This window comes from Hyperolius riggenbachi, chromosome 3, assembly GCF_040937935.1.
Source record: "Hyperolius riggenbachi isolate aHypRig1 chromosome 3, aHypRig1.pri, whole genome shotgun sequence".
Lineage (NCBI taxonomy): Eukaryota > Metazoa > Chordata > Amphibia > Anura > Hyperoliidae > Hyperolius > Hyperolius riggenbachi.
This window is the reverse complement of record NC_090648.1, coordinates 363,925,213-363,952,559: the sequence shown is the minus strand read 5'-3', so window position 1 is coordinate 363,952,559 and position 27,347 is coordinate 363,925,213. Positions and strand designations below refer to the sequence as shown.

The 27,347-nt window shown below is 44.4% G+C and overlaps 1 protein-coding gene across 4 annotated transcripts in view; it reads left to right on the top strand.

The window, feature by feature from the left end:
* Positions 1-6,036: 6,036 nt before the first annotated feature.
* CSNK1A1 (casein kinase 1 alpha 1) overlaps positions 6,037-27,347 on the top strand; it is a 72,881-nt gene continuing 51,570 nt past the window's right edge. For 2 of the 4 annotated variants that reach the window (XM_068277129.1, XM_068277130.1), the window contains exon 1: positions 6,037-6,466. In XM_068277129.1, the coding sequence (XP_068133230.1) occupies positions 6,341-6,466 (126 nt within the window). In that variant the 5' untranslated portion in view covers positions 6,037-6,340. The remainder of the gene's footprint in view (positions 6,467-27,347) is intronic. The other 2 variants (XM_068277131.1, XM_068277132.1) reach the window with 2 other exon arrangements.

Here is a 27,347-nt window from a genome sequence, read left to right as displayed (position 1 = left end):
TTAAATCTCATTTATTTATAACCCACTAATATATTATGGAGTGTTGGCACAGTACAATAAACAGTACATTACATAACATATTAAAGTGGGATAAACCTTGGACATATAATTCAATAAAAATGTGTTTTCCTACTTATTACTCATGCAGTTATCAAATTTGCATTTGTGCACAAGTAATATTGTCTGTTTACAAATTCCCAAAGTACAGTTTATGTGCTCTGAAAGCTGCCATTGCATATTATTGAATAGCTGCTGTATTTAAATATTATAATTTACGTAGTGATCACTTCTGAGCTCTTTCTGCTTCTCAGCTCAGTTTCTGCAGTTTGCTAAATGTATCTGACAAAGGACTGTAAACAGAAGAGAATGTTATCACTTCTCTGAATGCGAGCAGAAGCTTTCCATTGAAGCAAGGAGCTTTCCACTAAAGAACAAAGTGCTGTGCTTAACTGTTTGAATGCTGTTCTGCTACTTATTTTTTTGTGGTAGTAGATTTTAAGCTTTGATTAATCTTTTAGAACAAAGAAGAAAGGCAATGTTTCAAACAACTTTAATGGCTCATTACTAATCTCAACAATTACATACTAGCAGGTGTGTTTGCTGGCTATATTTGCAAGGTTAAATAAAGTTCCCCTGAATTGGGTAAAAAAAAATTAAATCAAGGTCTAAATTGCTTCCTCCTAAGTGTGCTCATGCTGCTGGTTGTCCTCAAGATACTTCCTGTTCCCTAGTCCTCATAAGTATTTGTCTCAGGGCTTAGTCACAGTGGGACGTTGCGTTGTAATGTGACGTTAAAGTGAACCTCCGGACTAAAAATCTACTCAGTAGAACTGAAAAGGCCTGGTGTTTCTTTAACAGTTTCACAGCATCAGAACTTTGTTTTTCTTACCAAAGCATCATTTTTAGGTGCATATTTAGCTAAGCTCCACCCATGAAAGAAAACTGACCGGGCTTTTCTTCCCTGATGCTGTGCAAAGCATGATGGGATTTCCTATGTTGTTATTCACGTTGCCTAGCAACTGGCAGGGGTGATCAGCACACAGGACAGTTTGAACTGTGTCTCATGCTCCCTGTCACCTCCTTTCAACCAAAAAGATGGCTGCCCTCATGAAATCAAAAATGTACCTGTTCTTTTAAAACAAAGTGGGTAAGAGATTATATTTCCCATCTATTTTAATTAACATAACTAATGTAACTTAAAGGAGTCATCAGGGAGATTTACATAAAATAAACGCTACTTACCGGGGACTTCCTCCAGCCCCAAGCGCAGTCCGCTCCGGCCCACGTGGCGGTGATTGACAGCACCACTCACGCAGGCGCAGTACAGAGCTCTGACGTCATCGCCGGGGACCGGGACGGACCTGCAGCGAGGGACATCCTGGGAGCTTGGGGCTGGAGGAAGCCCCTGGTAAGTAGCGCTTATTTTATGTAAATCTCCCTGATGACTTCTTTAATGACAGTATGTTTGTTTAGGCTGAAGTTCCTCTTTAAAGTCACAATGCTAAAAAATAATGTTAATGCTGCATTCAGTAGGTACAGTAAAGCATACAGGGAATGAAAAGTATGCTTTCCTGTACCTGGTATGTGTGCGTTTAGCGATAACGCACTGCAAGCAGTGAGTTACCATAATGCTTCACATTACAATGCGACACTAACGTTACACTGTGAACGTCCCATAGGATTAGCATTGTAGTGCGGTAAGCTGCGTTATAGGACTTTATAATGCAGCTTCGCAACTTCCCACTGTGAATGTAGCCTGAATCTCTTCAACAAGTACTTTTCCAGAAATTCCTCTAAGAGGCGGCATGTGATTCTGAACTGTGCTCATGTGACTTCTGAACCATGTGTGCACAGCTAAGTGCTGTCTTTCACTGCACTTGTGAAAATTGCAGTGATAATTGATCGGTGTTGCTTGAATGAACTTCCAGGATTCTGGGGAGATATAAAGATTATGCATGGGGAATGGGAAGGCCCCCTCAAAAACAATGTTTAGCATCAGGAGAAAGACAACCAGGGTCTTTCTTCTGTAATTTTATTCTCAGATTTAGAGATACAAAGTACAGTAACCAGACTTTTCTGGACCCAACCTAGGGGAACAATGTCAGAAAGTGAGCATAGTGTAAAGCTAATTTATTAAATTTTCCTCAGATGTCCTTTAGTGTGCTTAAAAATGTCTCTGACCTTTGAGTGGGCAAATGTTTTGAAGAGGCGGGCATGGTGCATGGGAGCCAATTATGCAGCTCCAAAGTCAAGCAGCTGGGCCATTCGGTGGCCTACATTGGACTTTAGCTGACACATACTTGTGCCTGGGGCAGGGAACCCTAATTCTGGATCATATCTAAGGCAAACTGGGATATTTGGCCACTGTATTAAAGGCAATTTCGAAGTATGATAAACTTGTGTTTCAGGTTGGCTACATCAACAGTTAAAATACAACTCCAATTGCAGGAATAGAACCGTATAAGACCTGGAACCCACTGGCAGCATTTTTCTAAGCCTTTTCTGGGGGCTTTTTCACACTGTGAGCATTTCCGATTTTTTTTAAGCGCTAGCGATTTCAGAAATCGCCATAAAAGCGCTTGTGCAATGATTTCCTATGAGACTGTTCACATGTGCGCGTTTCGATTTTATTAAAATTGCAAACGTGCTACATGTACCATTTTCTGAGCGCTTTTGCTCAATGGAAGGTATAGGGAAATTGCAAAGCGCTTGAAAAAGCGCTTTTTATTGCAATTTCGTAAGCGATTTTATGAATAAATACAATGGGCTCTATTAACCATCATTTTCCGCATGCGGAAATGCACTTGCGGTAAATTCCTGACTGAAAAAAGACCATCTTGACATTCACAAATTTTTACGCATGATTATTTTCCGCATGCGTAAAATTGTACGCATTGTTTACCCGCATGCGTAAAAAATGCTGTAAAAGTCCGCAAAAGTCAGTAATTCCCGCAAAAAAACCCCCAAATTCACAAAAAAAGGGCGCCTTATTTCTGACTTAACTACCGATTTTTTTTTATCACCTACTAGTTCTTGGTGATATATTTTGCTGCCCATTGACTTAAATGGAGTCTGGAGCCTTGAGTGCTGTGTTTGCTGGACTTTAATTTTTTTTTGGACAAGTTTTTTTATGCCACTTTTTTTACGCATGGTTTCCGCATGTTTACTATGTAATTACGCATGTTTCCCAAAAAATGTTACGCATTGTTCCCGCATGCGGGAAACATGCGGAACATTTTTAGTGAATGTGGAAAAATGCGGAAATTATCACTGGCGGTGATATAGCGGTAAAAAAATGTCTTACCGCATGTGTGATTGTGAATAGAGCCCATTGTATTTATAAATGTCCAGATCAAAGAGTTCACATCCTGACTAATGTCAGGAAGTGAACATTGAAATCACTCTGCAAAAGCGCTTGGAAAAACGCTTACAAAAGCAATTTTCTAAGCACAAAGCGCAGGGAAAAGTGCTTTAGAAAAAGCTCAATAAATCGCTTAGCGCTGACGAACAAAGTCTCAGTGCTTGTGATTTGAATAGCTCTTGCTAATGTAATGCTATGGGTGTGAAATGTTATTTAAAAAAGGAGCAAGAGCTTTAGGGCTCTTTCACATTAGGGCAGATTTTCTGCGTTTCAACGCAAAGGATAAAGTTTGCGTTACCCAAGGTGAAATGAAAGTCCATAGACTTTCATTTTAGCTTTCACATATAACGCAGCCTTTTTGTGCGTTGCGTTCCACTGCACCCAGGCGCAGTTTTTTGGCCAATGCTAGCTTTATGCGTTACAATGTTAGTCAATGTAAAACGCACACTATGCGCGTTTTTAATCCGTTAACGCAGGCAATCAGTCCCAGAATGCAACAGAGGAACAATGTAGAAAGTTGACAACTAAAAGAAAAAAAAATTACCTGCGTTTTTCTATGTGCAGTAACGCATTGAAAACGGATTAAAAACGCACACTCACTGCAGTGCAACGCATATCAAAACGCAGTAAAAGGCATACAACAAAACGTATGCTTTGAGCGTTCTCCAACGCAAGCTCTGATGTGAAAGAGCCCTTACAAATCACTGGCGCTTAGTAAGGTCACAGGTGAAGTCATTAAACTTCATTAGAATTTTGAATTAAAGTAGATTAGTACCCAAAATCCCACGCCTGTTCCGGAGTTCCAGCCATTAGGGCTAGTTCACACTACAGGCGCTTTGTGATTCTTTTAAGCGCTGGCGATTTTTCAAAATTGCCCTGAAAGCGCTTGTGCAATGATTCTCTATGAGAGTTCACATCAGAGCGGTTCGTTTCCGATCTGTTCAAAAAAGCGTTGCATGTACCATTTTGCCTCAGTGGAAGGTATAGGAAAAATGCTCACAAAATTGCTTTGTGCAGCGATTTCGTGAGCATTTTTAAGAATAAATACATTGGCTATCATTCATAAAGCATTTCCGCATGCGGTAATGCTTAATACCGGTGACTTTACCGAACACTCAGCAAAATCCCCATTCATAAAGGCTCTTTCCGCATAAAAAGCTGACAGAGCGATACATTTCCGCCTTGTGCGGAGTTTTTCTAGATTTATCTAGAAAAAGTTACAAACACATCCATTCATAAAGATTAGAGCAAGCGGTATGCGGAAGGAAAATACCGCTTGCTCGACAGTAGCGATAGGCGGGCGGATTACTTGTAAATGAATGAGACGGACCTCCCAAGCAGCATCAGACACAGCAGCGCACGGAGGGAATCGGGCAGCTTTTATCTCTCCGCATGTCTTCCGCCATGCTACTGCCAGCTTTCTTCAGAAAACCTCCGCAGTTGTATCGCAACAGGCAAGTTTTTTATGAATGACCACCCTGAAGTCTTAAGTACCGATTGCGGAGAAGAACAGTGTTTTCCCGCACTACCGACTGCACCTTTATGAATGATAGCCAAAGTATGTATTATTTTCCGGGTCAGAGTTCACTTCCTAACTTGCATCAGGGAGTGAATTAAAAAAACGCTCTGGAAAAGCGCTTAGGCCCCGTTCACACTGCACGCGTTTCCATCCGTGTTTCGGGAACGTGTGCAGGAGGCCGACACGCACAACATCTGACCGTGCATAGAGTGCACTGTCTGATGTTCACACTGCATGCGTTCCGGACCAGTGCTCTCTGGGAATGCATGCGTCATGCATTTTTTCCAGAAACAGGCGGCTGACCCATTAACTTCAGTGAATGGGATCAGCCACGCAACCCATACAAACGTGGATGGTGTGTGTTCCGAACGTACGGCCGTCTGCTAATGTGAACAGGGCCTTAGAAAAGTGCTTTTCCCCAAAAGCCCAACATGAGCGCCAACACAAGCAGAATGCAATGTGAATGATACTTAAGTGTAGGTAGAGGTTCAGCAAGTGAAAAAAAACGACAGCTCAGTACTTGCAGTGCCTCTGTTTATCAAAAATGTAATACTGGAATAGTAGTAACTGGGCAGCAGTGTATGTTGTAGGCAGTGAGTAGTATATCACTTTCTGGGTCCTGTTAATCCTGCAGGGTCGCCTCAGGTACGCCTGGCTCGGTTACCAAGGGTACGAGGATAACCAGAAGCATCCTGCGCTCTCCCCACCAGCCATCATTTTCCGGGAAGCCCCGGCGGGAGGGTGTGAAGAGAGCAGCCATTTTACCACTCGGCCTCGCCGTGACACTACACAGTACCGCATCACTGAGAAATGCGCTGCTACCGCTGACAGCACGTTGGAATGGCATATAGCCATGATTATACACCGTATTACTGTATAATAAATATATATAGAATCCATGTGAAGTGAGCTGGTAAGATGAGCAATTTGCGTACACAACACGCCGCTGCATGTGAGTGAACAGAGATTATTAGTCGAATCACCTACACGTTTATTATACAGTCATTAGAATACACTAGAATTACTCCAAAAACACAGCGCCCCTAACAAACATGGCCGTCGGCTACCCGGGCGCAAAGAGACGTCACAGCTTGTAACGTGTCATGAGGGGGCGGGCCTAGGTGGCTGTATGGAATAACGTCGGGCGCTCCCTCTCCTCTACCCAGGGTGCAGTGCGGCACGGAGGAGGGCATTTTGTGGTGAGGGAGTGAAAACGGTCGGGCGAGCAGGAAGGAGAGAACACAAGATGGCGGCCTGAGGAAGGAGCGGAGGGGCTGCGGCTGTCATTCAGGGAGGGGAGAGAGCGAGTCCACGGGCCAGAAGGGGAGCAGAGGAGCCGCCATTATTCACAGGCATAGTGACCTCTCCTCCCTGCTCACTGGGACACCCACACGCCCATATTGTGCTGGGCTGCGCTGGCTACACCAGCTGCCGTTATCTTGTACAACTACAATCGGAACATGGCGAGCAGCAGCAGCGGCTCCAAGGCCGAATTCATCGTTGGTGGGAAATACAAACTGGTGCGGAAAATTGGATCTGGTTCCTTCGGGGATATCTACCTGGCTATCAACATCACGAATGGCGAGGTAACGCGGCCTTGTTCAGCTCGGCCTCCTGGGCACAGCGCCTCCTGGCGGCGGCCGTGTGCTATGGCGCCCACTCTGCTGTGTTTCCTGATTATTGTGCTGCTGCTGGAGTCTCAGCCTAGGCTTTGTACGCTGCTAGGAGTTACGGCCACACAGCTGAGATGACTTGTAGCACTGCACTGAGATCATTGAGCGCTCTACGTCAAACTCTCAATTTAATGTTTCTACAATAGTCTTCTGGTGTCCATACACTAAACATTCCATAGGAGCAAACTAGTCACAGATCAGCTCAGTGCAGATTGGTTGAATAGCACCAGATTAGCCTAATAATGGTTAAATATGTGATGTTTATATGTAACTGTGTATACTTGGTGTTCTTGATCCTACAGTTAGCAGAGGCTGAACACTGTACATGGCTTATCAGGTTTGGAAAGCCAGATTGACTGGCAGCTTGATTTAATGATTAGTTTTCTGAAATCTGGTTAGCCCTTTGTGAAGTTGTGGTTTAGGTTCTATTAATTTCAGTTTCTGTAGATCAAATAGCTGGTAGTAGCTTGAATTCCCCCCCCCCCACCCCCTCATTTCTTTACAGGTGCCCACTGATATCTTGATCATACAGTCTCAGGCTAGGTTTGCGCTCAGCTGCTCTTACCTGCGATTTGCGCTTTGCTGGTGATCAGTAGAGCACTGCTGCACTAATAACCCTATGGGATTACTCGCACTGAAGCAATTGCAGCCAGTTTGTGATTTCTGGCAATCGCAAACATGCTACATGTACTATTTTGCCAGTTGTTATGTTGTGATTCTCATCAGGAAACACAATTGCCCAAAAAAAGTATAATGCTGCAACACAAAATAGCAGTCACTTTGCTTTCCCAAGTGGGAATGGGGCCTTACCACATTTTTGTAGTAGAAGGGTAAAGTTAGTGAGTAGGCTTTTGAATGGATACTTTAGCCAGTCCCTCATATTACCTTACATAGAAGTGGTAAAATTGTATAAACCAGATTATCTCTGACCCTATAGATAGACTTGATCACTCAAGTAAATACAATATGATTATTAAGTAAACCATTATGAAAAAAATTGGTTGTACAGAAGTAAATTAAATTATTTTTGTCAACACTGGGAAAATGTATTTTGGTTTTAGTCTTAAAGATACTGCAATGTTAAACATTTTGTAACTTGAAATAGCTGTATACTAGGATAGCCCTTGGGGTTGAGTGATCAAATTTAAATATTGAAATATATGGTTAGTTTTAGGCCAATATGGTTTTGGTAGGGAGCCCTCTTTTTTTTTTTTTTTTTTTTTTTTTTTAAGATGCTGTAGTAAACTGGAGCACTAGGTAAAAACTCCATGTTTATAGTGTCCTAAAAACCTAGAGCTGCAAATCGAGAGCAATAAACCACTGTGGAATATGTGAAATACCGCATATGTAGGACAAAAGGTCGGAGGACTGCAGTATTGAATGTGTAAAACCTGTGAGGGTAAATCCTCTTCTGCTGTAATGCAGCATATGGTAACTCCTATATTAGTGCTTTTTAGCTTGAAGACTTGTTTTCTTCAGTTATTATAAATTGTTTCCCCAACACAATGAACCAGAGAACTGCTAGTGAAAACAAATGTAACCTGCCATAGAAATCTGACCAGATGTTTGATATAGCTATATAAACTGGTTCAGATGAGGATTTCTGATGTCATATATTTTATGCTTAGCTCAATGCTTGTAATCTGTATTCCACTGCGTAATAAGATTTCTGCTGCTTGTACAGTGGGGAGATCTAATGTGACATTACACTGCTACACCGAAGCATACTTGCCAGTTTTATATTTATCTGTATATTGTATTCGTTTATATCTTAGTACAGTGCTGTCCAACTTCATGGGCATGGAGGGCCATTTTTTTTTTCAGCCCCCATGGTGGAGGGCCGAAGGTTCTTGCTAGAACCTCCCAGTTTTATTTTTCGTTTTAAAAAGCTAAAAAAGTAGGTTTAATGCTATTGTCTCATGATGACGATTCAGCTTTTCCATAGTCTCACAGTTCGCAATCATGTGACCCCCAACAAGACAAATTCAGCAATCATGAGGCCCCCAACAAATCATGAGGCCCCCAACAAGACAAATTCAGCAATCATGATGCCCCCAACAAGACAAATTTAGCAATCATGAGGCCCCCAAAAAATCGTGATGCCCCAACAATCATGTGGACCCCAACAAGACAAATTCAGCAATCATGAGGCCCCCAACACGACAAATTCAGCAGTCATGAGGCACATAAATAGACAGCATTTCACATAAATAAGCAGAATGCCCCTTTAGTGACAGGTGCCCCCCACTTAGATAGTGACAGGTGCCCCCCAGCTAGATAGTGACAGGTGCCCCCCAGTTAGATAGTGACAGGTGCCCCCCCAGTTAGTGACAGGTGCCCCCACCAGTAGCGAGCGCATTACCTCTGGGGCTGGCCTCTCCGGTCTCCCCGCTGGCCTCTCCGGTCTCCCCACTGGATCAGACCTCACAGATCGCGGCGACTGAAGCAAGCAGAGCGCGCGCATGACACCCGCGCGGCAGACCGTCACATGCGGAAGTGACTAATGATTCACTTCCGCATGTGACGTACTCCGTGCGGGTACCATGCGCCCTCTGTTTACATCAGTCGCCGCGATCTGTGAGGTCTGATCTGTGAGGCAGCGGCAGCGGGGGGACATAGGAGAGGCAGCGGCAGCAGGGGGACATAGGAGGGGCCAGCGGCGACACCGGAGAGGCCAGCGGGGACACAGTAAGAGGGAGCAGGCATGGCGCCCATAGCGCAAGCCATGCCTGCATCCCAGGGAGACGAGCGGGCCGCAGCAGGTGGCCTGGCGGGCCGGATGCGGCCCGCGGGCCGCCAGTTGGACAGCACTGTCTTAGTATATTGACAATCCATCGGATATGGTTCTTGTCTAAATGCTGTTTATGAAGTTTGTTTGAGCATAGCATTATCAGGTGATGGGGTGCACTGTTCTGATAGAGCAGTTTCTTATTTTGTTTGTGTGACTAATTTGTGGGGAATAAATGTCTGTCTAGTTCTCATCCTCCTGCTTGTGGTTGCATTTCCCATAGGTCTGCCCAATATTCTGGCATGAATCATTCCTGTATAATTGGTGGTGCAGTAATGGACAGTTGTCGGCTCAGGTCCGGTTGTTTAGCAATGCCCTAGTTATTTATGATCTGCTTCCTACCTGAATTTTTTTTTTTTTTGGTTTGTCATTTTAGCCAAACATTACGTTACTCCTAGTAAACAACCTTTTTGTGTGTATATATAAACTTATATTTTTGCTTTTTATAGTGACTCGGGTTCAGTATACTCAGCACTTTGTAGTAGGCATTGAATACATTGTGGCCTTGCCTTGGGACTCTGAATACTAGTACCCCTACAATGTTTAAGAGCCACTTTTTTTTTTTTTTTTTCTTGTATTTAGAGTAGCCATTTAAGTTATCAGTATGTTTGAATTGTGACTAGAAACCAAACCTAATGCTGGGATTACACCATGATTTTTTTTTGGGGGGGGGGGGGGGGGCGGGGGCAGATGGCTCGATCGTTTTCTGATCAACTTTCCGTAGAAGTAAATGGAAATTGATTGGAAAATCGATTGGCTAGTAAATGTGCCTACAGAAACTAATCGTGAATTCTGAGCATAAGACTTGGTTTACACTGTAGGGGTAAACTGACATTTTTATGTCAGTTTAACTGCAATGATTAACTGACAGTGAATAAATCCTATTTTGTAAATAAAATCTGTTCATACTTGAGTCTGCAACCGAATCATTGGATTCATTATGTTAAGCGGAACACACTTGTGATGTTCACAATTTTTCCTTGAGAGATTGTTTCCCATTTAGCCAATGGTTGAAATGCATCTGCCGCTGGCTCCAAACGCACCATCTGAGAACAGTCTACACTGTCAGCTTCCACTGGCTGTTGGAGTCCGGCTCAAGTGGTAGCTTAGAATAAAACTTGGACATAATTGTTACTTCATATAGGTATTAGGTAGTGGTTTCAAACCAGGTTTATCAACACAAGAGGGCTAACTCATACTGACACTAGGTATTTGACTGGAATAATGATGATTTTGGTTGACATTCTGCCTGCCAGTGATGCTGAGTGCCATGAACAGACCTGGGAAGATTGAATTGGGAGGAGAAACAGGCTGCTTACAGTATAGAGTGCCAGGATGATCAATGGGATGCAATTTTCTCCTTGCATTCAAATTTCATGAAAATTATGTGCAGCTTGAAATTGCACCAATCAGAATTACTTCCTGTCAATTTTTAGTAGTTCATTCTTCAATATTTCACATTTAAGGGAAAGTCAGAGGAGTATTAAAAGTCCACTTACCTGGGGCTTTCTCCAGCCCCTGGCAGCTGTCCTGTGCCCTCGCTGCAGCTCTGGTGGCTCCCGGTCCCCTCCGGTGCAGATGCCGACCTCGCCAGGTCAGCATCTCCTTGCACTCCAGTGTGCGGCTCACTGAGTAGCAATGCCGTCAGCGCAGTACGGAGCGCGGATGACATCAGCGTGACTCTGAAAGGTGCGGGCGCAGTGGGAATCTTGCGCCAGAGGTGACCCCGGGCCACCAGCGGGGAGCAGAGTTGAGGCGAGGGCACAGTACGGCTGGCAGGGGCTGGTGGAAACCCCAGTTAATTGCATTTTTTTCTTATTTTCAAGCTCCTCAGATGTGTCTTTGTGATGTTTGATACCTTAAAGTGGAATGAAACGCAGCATTTCTTTGCTCTAAAAGATTTACAGCATATACTACCACCATTTTTTTTTTCGTAGAACAGCATTCAATTAGTTCAACACCGGACTTACAAGTTCCCTGCTGAGAAAGCTGGATGCATCCGAACTGGAGATGTTATCTTGTGTTTACATTCCTCACTTGAATTAAAGGAATCGTCAGGCAAAAAAGTTTGACTTTCCTGAAGTTTCTACCAGCCCCATGCAGCCATCCTGTGCCCTCGTAGTCACTCACTGCTGCTCCAGTCCCCCTGCCGCCAGCTAGTTTCATTTTTGCCGACCTTGAGGTCGGTGGGCCGTTTTGCGTACATTTTTTGCACATTCCCGCTGGTGCAGGAACATTATCACATTGTTACGCATTGGTGGTACAATGCGTAAATTTTTCCGCGTTGCAACACGAACATGTAAAAATGTGTGTTAATGTTCCTGCACCAGCGGGAATGTGTAAAAATACGCAATGCGGCCCGCCGACCTCGAGGTCGGAAAAAACGAAACTAGCTGGCGATGGGCAGGGCTGTGGAGTCGGAGTCGTGGAGTCGGAGTCGTGGAGTCGGGCAATTTTGGGTGCCTGGAGTCGGAGTCGGGAAAAAATGCACCGACTCCGACTCCGACTCCTAATGAATTTGTAACTGTAATTAAAATAGAAAATATGATAAAATGTTCTATTTCTCAGATAATAGTCATTAAAAATAATGTATATATACAGTAATAGCTGTGCTTAGTCCACAAAAATGAAACAAACCAATCAAAATTAGTTACTTGTGCTGCTTCAATAAAGCAGTCCCCATATTTTTAAGGTCAGATATACATATCTGGTTGTGACTGTATATATGTGTACACAGGAATCTCTTATATATACTAAATAACATCTATGCTGTAAGAATAAAGCCTGATGTGTAGCTGTGTCACTAATAGAGATGGTCAACGAGATGGAAATAATTCTGCATTGATGCTGATTTATGCAAATGTATGCACTCCCTTTGCTGATGAAATCAAATAATTTGATATGTTGTTAAAATTTGGTTTGGTGACTACAAATTAAAGGGTACCTGAGACGGATGAAAAGTAAAGTTTTATACATACCTGGGGCTTCCTCCAGCCCCCTTCAGGCTAAGCAGTCCCTCGCTGTCCTTCACCACCCGGATCTTCTGATATGAGTCCTGGTAATTCAGCCAGTCAGCGCTGTCCGGCCGCATGCCGCTCCCACAGCCAGGAACATTCTGCACCTGCGCAATAGTGCTGCACAGGTGTAGTATTCTCCTGGCGGCGGAGTGTGTGCATGCGCACTACGCCTGACTGGCTCAAGTACCTGGACTCATAGCAGAAGATCCAGGTGGCGGAGGAGGACAACGAGGGACTGATTATCCTGAAGGCGGCTGGAGGAAGCCCCAGGTATGTATAAAACTTTAATTTCATCTGTCTCAGGTTTACTTTGTTACACAGTAGTACTATACTCTACATATGCACTCCCCAGAGAGCTGCAGGGAATCCACTGAGAATGCTGTGCACATTGAACACAGAGGTGTTGTCTGTTTACAATCTCCTCATTCCCCTGCAGAGTACCTGCACATCATTCTTACATGTACCCACACTTACATTGCCTAGGGCCTGATAGATGTTCTTTGTTCAGGTTTGTACCTTTTACAAGTACTCTTACCAAGGACTAGTTTTAGTCTAAAGGGAATAAATATAGTAGTCTACATATCCTTCTCACTTCAGTTGTCTTGTAAAATTCCTAAGCGTTGGCAGTTAAGAGACGAATTTCATGTTACATACTTTTAATCAACAAAATTGTAATATGCAAATTAGAGGAGTCGGAGTCGTGGAGTCGGAGTCGGAGTCGGTGGAATCCTAAACTGAGGAGTCGGAGTCGGAGTCGGTGGATTTTTGGACCGACTCCACAGCCCTGGCGATGGGGACTGGAGCAGAAGTGAGTGACTGAGGGCACAGGATGGCTGCATGGGGCTGGTAGAATGGTAGAAGCCCCAGGTAATTGCCTGACGATTCCTTTAAGTAAATACTTCTCTGAAAGATCAGACACTCCTGAACATAGACGGACACTCAGGCCTGGTGCACACCAAAAAACGCTAGCAGATCCGCAAAATGATAGCAGATTTTGAAACGCTTTTTTTTCTTTTTCTGTAGCGTTTCAGCTAGCGTTTTTTGTAGCGGTTTTGGTGTAGTAGATTTCATATATTGTTACAGTAAAACTGTTACTGAACAGCTTCTGTAACAAAAACGCCGGCAAAACCGCTCTGAACATGCGTTTTTCAGAGCGGTTTGCGGTTTTCCTATACTTAACATTGAGGCAGAAACGCATCCGCAATCCAAAAAATGCCTCGCCCCGCTAGAATGCGTTTCTGCAAAACGCCTCCCACTCTGGTGTGAACCACCCCATTGAGATGCATTGACCAAGCGTATCCGCAGCCGCAAACGGCTTAAACGCTGAAAAAGCCGCTCTGTGTGCACCAGCCCTCAGAAAGCATTTCTGCTCAAAATTCAAGGTGAATAAACCAGTTATGAATAAAATGCAATGTCAGCTCTCAGAGCAAAAAAATTGTACTTTGGGAACTTGTAATTTCTAACTGAATAATAATAGTTATGCACAAAAACAAATATGACAACCATATGGCGTATAAAAATTAGGAAAATGTGTTTATTGAATATTATGTCAGGGGTTTATACTGCTTTTAAGGGTCCCAGTGGAAGAATAGAGGGGTGTAGGGAGATCAAGAAAGCCTCTGGGTGGACTATCCTGAGGCTTCCCCGATCTTCCTACACACCTCTGATCCTCCGCTGGGACCCTTTAAGATTTCCAATATATCTTAAAGGGTCAGCATGCGCAAGAAATGGAGGCTGCCATTACATTTTTTTTTTTTTTATTATTATAAAAATTTGCCTTTCTGTCCTGCTGAATCTTTTCCTCCAAACAGACCCTGAAAAGCATGCAAAATTTGTTAAAATGTTTAATGGGAGCGAGCGGGGAGCTTACCTACTCCTACTTCCCCGCTTTGGTTCATGATTCGGTTATTTGTAATGAATTGATTTGGATGAATCTATTCACTGAAAAGAACTGAACTTCCCATCACTACGCGTTACTGCCTGTATTGCCGCCATCTGAAGCGGCTATAGGTGGCCATACATCTGACTTGGAGAAAGATCAACCATCCAAATTGTGAATTATTGGATGAAAAGCTGTGTCAACAAAAGCATGCCCAATCAACAATTCAACCAATTTCAGGGCGAAATTGGTCAAATGTATATGTATCCCTCGGACATGCTGGGGAATGTCAGGCCAACATGCCTGATGTAATGCAAACCCCAAGCCGCTTCCCCAACCCCCCCCCCCCCCCCCCCCCCCCCCAAAAAAAAAAGTTTTTTTACTTGTCCCATAATGCCTGTACATTTATATTTTACCTGTCATGCCGTCCCTGGAGTGTCTGCTGCGGTTTCCACACACAACATTGCTGCCTCGTGTGATTACTGGCGTATTGAACGTGCAGGATGCGTGTGACGTCACACATGCTATAACTCCAGTAGTCACTTGGGGCGCCAATGAGGAAATACAATGTGGACACTAGGGGAATGGCATGACAGGTGAAGTATAAATCCACGGGGGGTGTTGAGAGGTACATAAAACGGGGGAGCGCAGTGTCAAAAGGCAGATTCACAAAAGATTTCATGCTTTATTCGATTGAAAATTGGTCTGCGGCTTATGGCAGCCAACAGATCGCTTTCTGATCGGATCGTCTCTTTGGCAATTGGCCACCAAAATCCCTTGATGTATGGCCACCTTATCTTTGATTTTATTCTTTTGTGTATCAACCTAAATGCTGGGTACACAAGATGCAATGTCCCACCCGGTCGATGGCTTAACAGACAATACATGGCATTGTGTGAGCATGTCCAAAGTGCAACTGATTGATAAAGCGATCGATTTTCCAATTAAAAGTACGCAAAATCGATCACTATCGATGGAGAGCCAATGTGACATGTCGGAAATAATTGCTTGATTACCGCCTGTTGGGTGGGAAATTGCATGGTGTGTACCCAGCATTAAGGCCCATACACACGGGGTACGGCCGTCGGCGCAGCCACGTGGCACGCGCGTGTTGCGGCGACAGGTCGCCCGTGTGTATAACGTGCGCCCCGAACCGTCGCCAGGCGATTGACATGTTCAATCGCCGGCTACAGCTGTCGCCGCGACTTCGCTGGAACTGTCGCTAGTCCCGCGTGAGTACGCGGGCTAGCGACAGGAGACCTACGCGAGTGAATGGAGCATCCGGCCGGGGGATCTCCATTCACAAACAGCTTCCACCGCGTCTCTGCCTTTCTGGTGAGACGTGTGGACCCCCCCCCCCCCCGTGAGTATGTAGCTTTAGAGGCAAGTATTGGGAGTGTATTGACACTTTATTTGTGGAGGGGAGGAGTAAAAAAGAGATAACCCTGGGAATGGGTTTATCATATAACACCTGTGTATACAGTGTAGCTTATGTCTGGGGATACATGCTAGGTATTGTTAACCTTTTGTAACTACTGCTGCTAGACATTTTATGTATATTTTTTGCCAAAGGCGGTTTGGGTATTGTTACGCTGTTCAAACTAAACAGTGATGTGTGTATATATGGGGGGGGGGGGGGGGTGTTCGGGGGCGGGTTGTTAAGGACTTTTGTGTTGTGTGCTCAGTTATGTATATGACATACTGCTGTAGTGTTCTCCTCCGGCTCTTTTTTTTTTTGGCTGGGTGCTCCACCCGGCTGGTTTTGATGAGCACCTGGCTGTCATCAGCTAACCTCCTCCTCCTCATACTATAAGCAGAGTTGTGCACAGAAGCACCGGCCCTGCATTCTCTCATATTGCCCCACCCAGCTACTTTTTGCAACTACCCTGCTACTATTTCATGCCACCCGGCTGGAAAAAAATTATGTGGGGAACACTATTTAAAGGACCTCTATCGTTGAAAAAAATAGATATAAAATGTAGATATCTCCAAGTATAAAATTAATTATAAACTACTTTAATACTCTATCATCTATTGCTTACAGTAAGCAGTAAAATCTGAGGTTTTGGACTAGTGCCAACATATTCTGTAGCGCTGTATAGTGGGCAAAACGTACAACAATGAGAAGCATAGTTAAATGAGCAGTTTGCCATACTGTGCAATCAGGACAACCAGTGACGCAACTACCGATACATCCAATTGATGTGTAGCTTGAATAACGCCACCAATACTGATGTTCATCTGATGAATTACACAGAAACAGGAAATAAAAGGAGTTCCCAGTTTGGGGGAGGTGTCAAACACAAGGCCTGTGGGCTGAATGTGGTCCTCCTTGCAATTTTTATATGGCCCTTGAGAGCTGCAGATGTCCAACATTGTAAGCACTAAAAGAACAGCGCACTGCTTCCCATTTAGAGGAGCACACAGTGACATTATTTCTGGTTGAAACAATGGCCTCAATTCAATAACCTTAAAGAGGAACTCCAGCCTAAACAAACATACTGTCATTAAGTTACATTAGTTATGTTAAAATAGGTAATATAGGCTTCAATTCATCAAGCATTACCGCATTCGGTAATGCTGAAAACAGCTGACTTAACGAAGCACTTTAGAAAATGTTAATTCATCAAAGCTGTTACCGAATGAGAAGCTGAAATGACACAGCAATGAGATAAATTACCGACATGTGCTCAACAAATGTTAATTCATCAAGGTTCCCACATTCGCTAACACATTCGGTGTTTATCTCAAGCTCTCCCCTGTCGTTACAGGCTTCGAAAGCCTTCTGTGTGAATGTTTTCATGATTAGCAGGAGCAGGCAGCCAATAGAAACAGCCCCTGTTCTCCTGCAAGTGCCGCTGATAGGTCACACAAGCTTCTCCACACAAGCATTCAGACGCCCCAGGCAGTGAGCAGAGAGAACAAGTCAAAATATGTCCCCAGATTCCCTTCGGTGGTGTAACCCTTTCAGGCCCTGTTTGATAATGCAAAGATGCTGGTGGTGAAATCGCCAAGCATGACATTTGTAATGTCTCCAGGAAGTTCATCTACGTTGTGGCAAATAAATAAAATGTTAAGAAAGACTGATCGACAGATTCAGAGCAGCAGAGGCAGTATAAATAACAGTAACTATAACACCTTTACATCTAAAGGGATGTCTGGATGCCTTCTATTGTTATCAGCTTGTAACAAAACAGGGACATTCCAAGCTGCCCTGCACCATTCTGCTGTTATCGAACAGCCTTTGATGAATTGAAGCCTAGTAGTTCGGTAACTTAAGGAACCTCTACCACACATGGGAAAATATTGATGAATTAGCACAGTGAAGTGTAAAATACCGAATGCGGTATTTTAAGGACTGGGGTTTTGTTATCGAACACCCTTTGATGAATTGAAGCCATAATCTCTTACCCACACTGTTTTAAAAGAACAGGCAAATGTTTGATTTTATGATGGCAGCCATCTTTTTGGTTGAAAGAAAGTGACAGGGAGCATGAGACACAGTTCCAACTGTCCTGTGTCCTGAGCACCTCTCCCAGTTGCTAGGCAACCTGAACAACATAGGAAATCCCATCATGCTCTGCACAGCATCAGGGGAAAAAAGCCCGGGCTTTTTTTCTTTGATGGGTGGAGCTTCGCTAAAAATCAAGCTAAAAATGATGCTTTGGTAAGAAAAACAAAGTTTTGATGCTGTGAAACTGTTAAACACCAAGCCTTTTCAGTTCTGCTGAGTAGATTTTTAGTCCGGAGGTTCACTTTAACTCCTGTCTTTAACCATCTTAGCGGTATGGACGAGCTCAGCTCGTCCATCACCGCCGATGGCTGCCGCTCAGGCCCTGCTGGGCCGATTTTGTTCAAATAAAGAGCAGCACACGCAGCCGGCACTTTGCCAGCCGCGTGTGCTGCCCGATCGCCGCCGCTCTGCGGCGATTCGCCGCGAGCAGCGGCGAAAGAGGGTCCCCCCAGCCGCCTGCGCCCAGCGTAGCCGGAACAAAAAGTTCCGGCCAGCGCTAAGGGCTGGATCGGAGGCGGCTGACGTCAGGACGTCGGCTGACGTCCATGACGTCACTCCGCTCGTCGCTATGGCGGCGATCTAAGCAAAACAAGGAAGGCCGCTCATTGCGGCCTTCCTTGTTTATTCTGGGCGCCGGAGGCGATCGGAAGAACGCCTCCGGAGCGCCCTCTAGTGGGCTTTCATGCAGCCAACTTTCAGTTGGCTGCATGAAATAGTTTTTTTTTTTAATTTAAAAAAAACCCTCCCGCAGCCGCCCTGGCGATCTTAATAGAACGCCAGGGTGGTTAATAACTCTTCTGAGCCGTTTTAGTTATCACCATGGTGATATAATTGTGATAACTGTAAAACAGCTCAGAAGAGTTATTAAAACCTGAACTGAAAATTAAGTCAAAATAAGCATACACAAGTCATACTTGCCTCCCATGTAGTCTACTCCTCAGTGTCCTTCTCCTGTCCCACGTCCTATTTGTTCACTGTGATCAAGGGAATTTTCCGTCCTCCATTTTGAAAATGGCCATTACCCATAACAGCTTTCTGGTCAGCACACAGTTAAACTGTAACATCGCCTACTTGAGCCATAGGAAAACATGGACATTACCTGGTACATCAGTTTTCCTCTCAGCTATAACTGACAGCAACTGATTTTTTTTACTGACAGCAACTGATATATTTCAGATCTGACAAAATATTGTCAGAACTGGAAGGGATTATTGTCAGAAAAAAATGGTGAGCTTCTGAGAGGAACTGATGGCAAGGTAACTAAGCAATGTTCATTTGAAGTTGCCTCCATGTGTTAATTTTAAATATTTTTACTCAGTACAGGTTCTCTTTAAAGACAGGAGTTAAGCCTCGTGAATTGAGGCCATGTCAGTTTGAGCTAGTGTGCCTTAACAATTGATGGGACCCACCGGTGATCTTAGCATGGGGCCTCCTCCTAGGATCCAGACCCCCTTTTGTAGCTGGGAATAAGCACACACCTGTATGCACGCACTCTACTCACCTTTGTAGAGTGGCACAGCAGATCAGTGTAATGCTGGGCATACATGGAGCATTTGTCCCTTATCAGTCAAGCTGCTGATGGCTCGATTGACAATATCCGCTGGATAGGGGACGCGGCGGGAGTCGATCCGGTGGCTAATCGAGCCGCCAGGTGCTACCGTGTATCCTCAGCATTATGGTTACCTGCTCCAGTGATGCACCATCTTTTCTGATCCTCCTGGCAGTCACATACTCTATTCTTCCATATCTCCTTATGATTGTGACATGCACTTGGAGCCAAAACAGCATAGAATGTGTGGCTGTTGGGAACTTCAGAGGAATTACAAGGCGGCACTGGAGTAGGTAAATGTTAAACTGCACCACTGTGCTAACTCGCCAGGAGAGAGGAGCTGTGATTCCCAGCACTTGGTTTGAGGCTATAAATGTTAAGTCACAATAAACCGTTTGGCCCACAACTTCGGCTGTTTGGCCTCTTACGTAATTGAGTTTGACATCCCTGATCTAGAGGGTAGTGGGGTTGAGAACCATGAAACACAGATAAACTGACATTAATAGACTTAATAGCTTGTCAGTAGAACTGCATCCAAAGCATTATTTTCATCTGGGCAGTGTTGCAGCTTAAAACTTTATTTTTTACAGCTATCTATTAGTTGATGAGATTTCTCTGAACTTCCTTTTTTCTGTGACAGGTGTCATCAGAACAGGAAGTAAAAAAGCAAAATTCCCTGCTGTAAAAACTATTTTTTTTTTTTTTTTTTTTTTTTTTTTTTTTTTTTTTGTACTGGAAAAAGATTACACCTGGTCCATCATGCATTTCTACAATTTGTGAAGTTCACAATAAAATACAGAATATATCATATTTATAATTACAATTTTATGCATTTCTACTTACTTGTGAGGCTGGTAAGCCTGATACTAAAAGGCTGCATTACTGTCACTGAAACACCAGTGTTCTCCTCAGCTGGTGGAGTGGAGCAGGGAAATACAGGGTAGGCGCTTCCATAAGGGCAGCCTGGGCAATTGCCAATGGTCTCAAAGCCATTTGACAGGAGACACTGAGAAATTCCACAGTACACGCAGAGAAACATGCACGCACACTCTATACACAGAGAAAAACACAGTAACACACAAACACACACTACTACACTGAAACACACAAACGCACACTACTACACTGAAACACAGTACATGCAGATAAACGCATACTACAGCCAGAAAAACACACAAACCCAGTACACACAGGGAAACTTGCACAGAAACATACACTACACACATTGCACCGTAGGCTTTTCTCGGACATAGGAATAATGTACCCCCTAGGCACTGCAGCAGCGCAAGAGGCGGGGCCAGCTAGGACTGCAGTGAATATTAAGGCCCATACACACGGGCTACAACTGTTGCTGGAAACACATGGCACGCACATGTTGCAGTGACAGGTCCTCTGTGTGTATGAGGCGCGCGCAAGGAACTGTTGTTGCCAGGCAATTGACTTGGCTAATCGACGGCAACCGTCGCTAGTCTCAAGTCGGTGTGGTCGTGTGTTTGCTAGTCTCTAGCAAATCTTGTGAGTCCGACAGTTCATTGAACCTGCAACAGAAGTTGCTGAGCAACAGTTTCCGCTATGTTGCAGACAGGTTGTTGCCGCGTGTATACAATCATCGCTTGTATACAACTGTCGTTGCTGGAGACTTTCAACTGTTGTTTGTCTCCATGCAACTGCAGCCATCCATGCCTCGTGTGTATGTAGTTTAAACCTCGTGTGTGTAGCTTTTAGACATTCCCATTCATAGTTAAAGAGAAACTCCGACCAAGAATTGAACTTTATCCCAATCAGTAGCTGATACCCACTTTTACATGAAAAATATAATGATTTTCACAAACAGACCATCAGGGGGCGCTGTATGACTGATTTTGTGCTGAAACCCCTCCCACAAGAGGCTCTGGTACCGTACGGTACTCTGGGCAAACTGCCACAATGTAACAATGACACACACAGGAAATGGCTGTTTATAGCTGTCGGTTAAAGCCAGAACAGCTACATAATCTGCCCACAGTAACAATGTCACCATGTAATACATGTCAGAATGTGAATCTGGGAGAGGAAAGATTTTACAATGAGCAAACTCTGACTAAATCATGTATACATAATTATTGTAAAAATTAAGCACCTTTTTATATTAAATTATTTTCACTGGAGTTCCTCTTTAAGCGTACAATGTTGCCATGTGTTAATTAAATGTGTATAAACACAACACAGATAGTATAAGATGTCCTTTGGGGCCCGTTTTCACTGGTGCTATTCCGTTTCAGAAAAAAACGAATTCACATGCGATTGTATGTGAATTTTAATGCAAAAACACATTAAAATTTGCATATGTTAGTAATTATGCGAATTTAACCATGTCAGTGCCTGTGTGCTTTTACATTGATTTTAAGAGAAAACGTACATGAATTTGCATAATGAAAACTCATTCGAATTTCCTATTAAATACATTACATGCGAATCGCACACTAGCCTGGCAGTGTGCAAATTGTGATGGCTCTGCTGTGTAGATATATTTTTTTTCTGCATAGTCCACCGCATAGAATTTCTGACAAATGGAAACAGGCCCTTAGTGGTTAGGAATCTCTTGTGCCGGTGCTGCGGGTCTCATTGATTTGAATTGCTATCACCACTGGTGAATGCATTGCAGTCTACATTGCTTGAGATATCTCCTAGCAAGCATCCAGCATCTTGTGTAAACTTCCACAGTCATGTTGTTCTGGACAGTTGGTCATATAAGGTTGCTTCGCTGTGTATAGTGTATATATACACATTGTGTATATATCTCTATCGTGACATTCTCTCCCCCAATAGCAATAGTATGCATTACTTGGCTACTGTTGAGGGACCCGCCTGTATCGCCCTACAGTTCTGATCCTGGACCCTATGGCTGCCAGTTTATTGAAAGTATTGTAAGTAGCTTGCGTTTACGGTTGTGTGCTGACACTGATGTGAATCTTTATGGAAAAACCCTTTTTGAAGCTGATTCTGGTTAACCCCTTCAGAAAGCAAGCAGTCATAAATGCAAAGGTCCTGCATTTAAAGTGGAACTCCAGTGAACATTTTTACTGTTAGCAGGTGATGTAGCTGCTGCATAGTTTTTTGGCAGTTGGAAACAGCTGTAAACAGCTATTTCCCACAATGCAGCAAGGTTCACAGACAGGAAACTGCCAAGAGTACGTACGTTTCTTGTGGGAGGGGTTTCACTACAATATTAGTCATACAGCGCCCCCTGATGATCTGTTTGTGAAAAGGAATAGATTTCTCATGTAAAAGGGGTTATCAGCTACTGATTCTTGGTCGGAGTTACCCTTTAAAGCAAATTTGTGACAAAAATATTTACCATAAGGTAAATGTATGCAGTTAAGGAATGCTAGTTGTAAATATTTTTTAAATCGGAGTACAGTAAGTGTCCTGTGTGTGACCACTATTATGGTAGTTACCTTAAAATATTTGTCCTATTTACTGTCATTTTACATTGCTGTTTTGCAAATCTAGAAATATGACTCGCTGGTATGGACAACAAGAAGAAATACTTCCCACACATCTAACCCTCTGTCTACCTCAGTTTGCTAGATAGTGTCCAGCGGTGGCTGGATAGTGTAATGGTTAAGGGCTCTGCCTCTGACGCAGGAGACCTGGGTTCGAATCTTGGCTCTGCCCGTTCAGTAAGCCAGCACCTATTCGGTAAGAGACCTTGGGAAAGTATCCCTAACACTGCTACTGCCTATAGAGCGCGTCCTAGTGGCCGCAGCTCTGGCGCTTTGAGTCCGCCAGGAGAAAAGCGCGATATAAATGTTCTGTGTTTGTAGTTCTAGCAGTGCAACCTCATACCCTACTTTGCTGCAGATCTGTAGGATCTGTGAACCTTGCAGAATAATGCTGGGCATACACTGGTCGATCCGGCGGCCTATTAGCCGCCGGATCGACTCCTGCCGCGTGTCCGCGAGGATCGATTCCCGCTCGTCACCGCCGGCGCTCCTTTTCAGCAGCTCAATTCCCCGCTATTGTCCGCCGGCGGGGATCGAGCGGGGAATCTATCCGGCAGGTCATCGGACCTGTCGGATATTATCAATCAAGCCATCAGCGGCTCGATTGATAAGGGCAATTTACTGCCGTGTATGCCCAGCATAAGTGTCTTCACAGCAAATGTAGTTTGAAGTGGGTGGATTACAAGGGGATTAAAAAAAAAAAAAAATTCCTGCTTTGAGCAAACATGTAAACAACTCTTTTAGAAGTGAATTCTGGGTACCTGTGATCCAAGCCTTGTATTGTTGCGTTTTCATGTGTAAATGTGAAGCTGCACAAATCCCAATGTGGCTGGGTGATTGGCTAGGGTTTGGAGGAGCATATCCTATGTGTAAAACATCCATAAGGCATATAACCACCATACCAAAAAGTTCAAGTGCATTTTTTAAAAACAAAAAAGAAAAACAGGACACCAGCAATTTTCTGGACTGCTCTTTGTTCCCTTTGTCAATGTAAACTATGGGAACACTGCTGATAACCATACAGGTCTGTAAAGGTCAACCAGCTATTATGCTGGGTACACACAATGCGATTTCCCATTCGATCGATACAGCCGTCGTTTTTGTATACTTAGCATGAGTAAATCGCCGGCTGTATCGATCGAGACCCGATCGAACATGTCTGAAATGATCGAGCGAGAAATCGTTTTGTGTGTACACAGCATAAGTTGATTTGTTTTGCACCTGAATGAAGTAGATTTTGGGGCCCAATTCACACTTATAAATGCAAAAACGATTGAGTGGGGTTTTGTACCGCTATTATCACGGTACATTCACTACGATTATTGCTTTCATAGCATGCTAATCGCGATTGCTCTTCAGTCTCGGCAAAATGCTGCATGCAACGTGTTTGTGATTGCCGCTAATCGTGAAACGCCCGCGAACGGCGGCTTCACTGCCATATAGTTAAAATTGCGCTAGTGCTTCGGCAATTAGCGGTAACCGGCCGCTAATTTCCCTATTGTGAGTGGGTCTTTACCCCAGACTGTCTTAGAAGCCCTGGGTGCTGAAATGGTGCTTGGTTCACATTAATTCTGATGCAGGATATTTCAGAGGTAATCGGGTTTCTGGAGAGACTAGGACATGGTGTCCAACTTGAAGGCAGCTGGCCCAAAAATTGCCATGTGAAATGCAAATTGAAGCCCTGATGGCAAGGGCTGAAGTTGGGACTCCTGCGCATGAAGATCCTCGAAAAAATTTTCAGCCAACAGCTGCAGCAGATTGTACTATAGAAGCTTATCAGGGACACACAGGACCAGCAGTTGCATTCGATACAACAAATGTATCAGTGACAGTTGAGCAATTGCCTAAAATGGGTGATAGTTTCCACAGCATCAGACAAACCCCCTATGGCCACAGCAGAACTTAATTTCCTTCATAGACAAATACCAGTATCTTAACAAATTCCAGCTTATTGGTTGGCTGTGTAGCCTACTAAAGAACCTGAAGCAGCAATTTCAACCAAATTTTGGCACTTGTTAAATTTTACTTCTAATTTTCATGTTACACAGGCCAGCTAAAGCACATAATTGTCCCACTTATTTGTAGTGTATAGGGGGAAAAAATGAGCATATTGTGCTTCCATCTTTCACCCAGCTAGGTACACAAATTTGAACCAGTACCGTATTTTTCGGACTATAAGACGCTCCGGACTATAAGACGCACCTAGGTTTAGAGGTCAAAAACTAGGGGGAAAAAATATACTAAACCTGGTGCCTCTATAGTGCAGGGGTGTCTTATGGATCTTTCCCCCTAATTATTATGTCCCTATTGAGCCTTCTTTGTGCTTCTTGTCTCCCCCTATGTCATCCTCTGGTGTTCCACTGTGTCCCCTGGAGTTACCCTGTGCCATGCTCTGTCCTCCTGTCTCCTCTGGTGTCCCCCTGTCACCGTTGTCCTCCTTCCTACATCCCCCTACATCTGACCCCTGTGTCCATACTGTAGCTGATGTCCCCTGTCCCTGTGTGCAGCGTCCCTCTCCTTTTCCCTGTCTCCTATGTCCCCAGACTCCTGTGTGCACACTCAGCTGAAGCCAATGACTTTGTAGGTGCCCAGTGCCCCCTGTGCCTGTGTGCAGCGTCCACTCCTTGTCCCTGTGTCCCCCGTGCCCGGACTGCTGTGTCCATACTCACGCTGCAGCCACTTATTACTGTGCCCGGTGTCCCCTGTGTGCAACGTTCTCCTTGTCCCTATGTCCGGACTGCTGTTTCCGTACTCACGCTGCAGCCATGTTGTATTGTATCCAGTTTCCCATGCGTGCAGCGTCCTCCTTGTCTGCGTGTATTACGTCCCCATGCCTGGAATCATGTGCCTGTAATAGCCGCAACCACGCTCCAATGAAGAGGAAGTAAGCAGAGGAGACATCTACCAATCGGATAGGGGGCCGCTTCCCCGGACCGCTTATCACACTGCCGTTCGTGCTCCCTTCTCTCTCTCTGCCTTGAACGCAGTCTGGAGGGTGGGACGAAGGCTCCAACAATGGAGCCAATCAGCGCACTCCCCTTGGTCCCGCCGGCGAGACCATCGCTTCCTATCAAAAAGGAAGCAGGAGCAATAAGCGGCAGCGATTGGCGGTCTGGGACAGCGCCCCCCGCCTGATTGGTAGATGTCTCCTCTGCTTACTTCCTTATCAGAGTCGCGTGGCTGCGGCGATTTACACGCACATGATTCCGGGCATGGGGATTTAATACACGCGGACAAGGACGCATGGGAAACTGGATACAATACAAAGTGGCTGCAGCGTGAGTACGGAAACAGCAGTCCGGACATGGGGACATGATACACGGGGACGGGGACAAGAACGCTGCACAGGGGACAATGGACACAGTAAAAAGTGGCTGCAGCGTGAGGACGGGGACATAGAAAGGGGGCAGACACTGCGCTGAGGACGCACATGGCATAGAATGGAGAACACAGGATGGTGGACAAACAGGTGCTGGTCAAAATTTACTATTCGCACTATAAGACGCACTGACTTTCCCCCCCCCCCCCCCCACTGTTGTGGAAGAAAAAGTGCGTCTTATAGTCCGAAAAATACGGTACTTAAAGGGAAGGTCCAAGCAAAAAAAAAAAGAGTTTCACTTACCTGGGGCTTCTACCAGCCCCATGCAGCCATCCTGTGCCCTCGTAGTCACTCACTGCTGCTCCAGTCCCCCGCTGGGAGCTTTCTGACCTCGAAGGTCAGGGCCGAATTGCGTACATTTTTACACATTCCCGCTAGTGCAGGAACATTAACGCATACATTTTTACGCGTTAGTGGTGCAACGCGTAAATATTTGTTCCTGCACTAGCTGGAATGCGTATAAATGTATGCAATGTGGCCCTGACCTCCGAGGTCAGAAAACTGCTAGCGGGGGACTGGAGCAGCAGTGAGTGACTACAAGGGCACAGGATGGCTACATGGGGCTGGTAGAAGCCCCAGGTAAGTAAAACTCTTTTTTTTTTTTTTTTTTTTTTTTTTTTGCTTGAACCTTCCCTTTAAAACGGTCCTCAACCTCATTCTCCAGTACTCTCTCCAGAGAAGGATCCCAAACTGTAATATACCAGTGCTTTTTGTTAGTGTTAAATAATTGTTCTCAAGCCAAAGAACAAAATATATATTTTAGGTCAGAGTATAAGTAAAATCGTCATCTGTACTACACCAGTGGAAGTGGGGATTTTTCAGTTAACTCCCACTGTTTGGTGGGCTGGGGACTGGTTTGAAGCACCTGGCTTAGGTCTTCTCTGCTGTTGATCTTTACAAAATCCACATAAGGGTTCAAACCCACTAGCAGCCTAGGGATTTTTAAAAAGCTCTTGCCTATGCAATCCTATTTTTATTTATTTTTTTTTTTTTTTATAAAATCAAATCACTCAAGTGGGATCACGCCCATAGCATTACATTAGCAAAGTTTTTCAAATCGCACACCCTTCACAAAAGCGCTCCTAGTGGGTTCCAGGCCTAAGGCCTCGATACTCCTCATTCACATTTTTCACATTGTCAATTGAAAAATCTGGTGCAGAAAAATATTCATTGTTTTATCTGC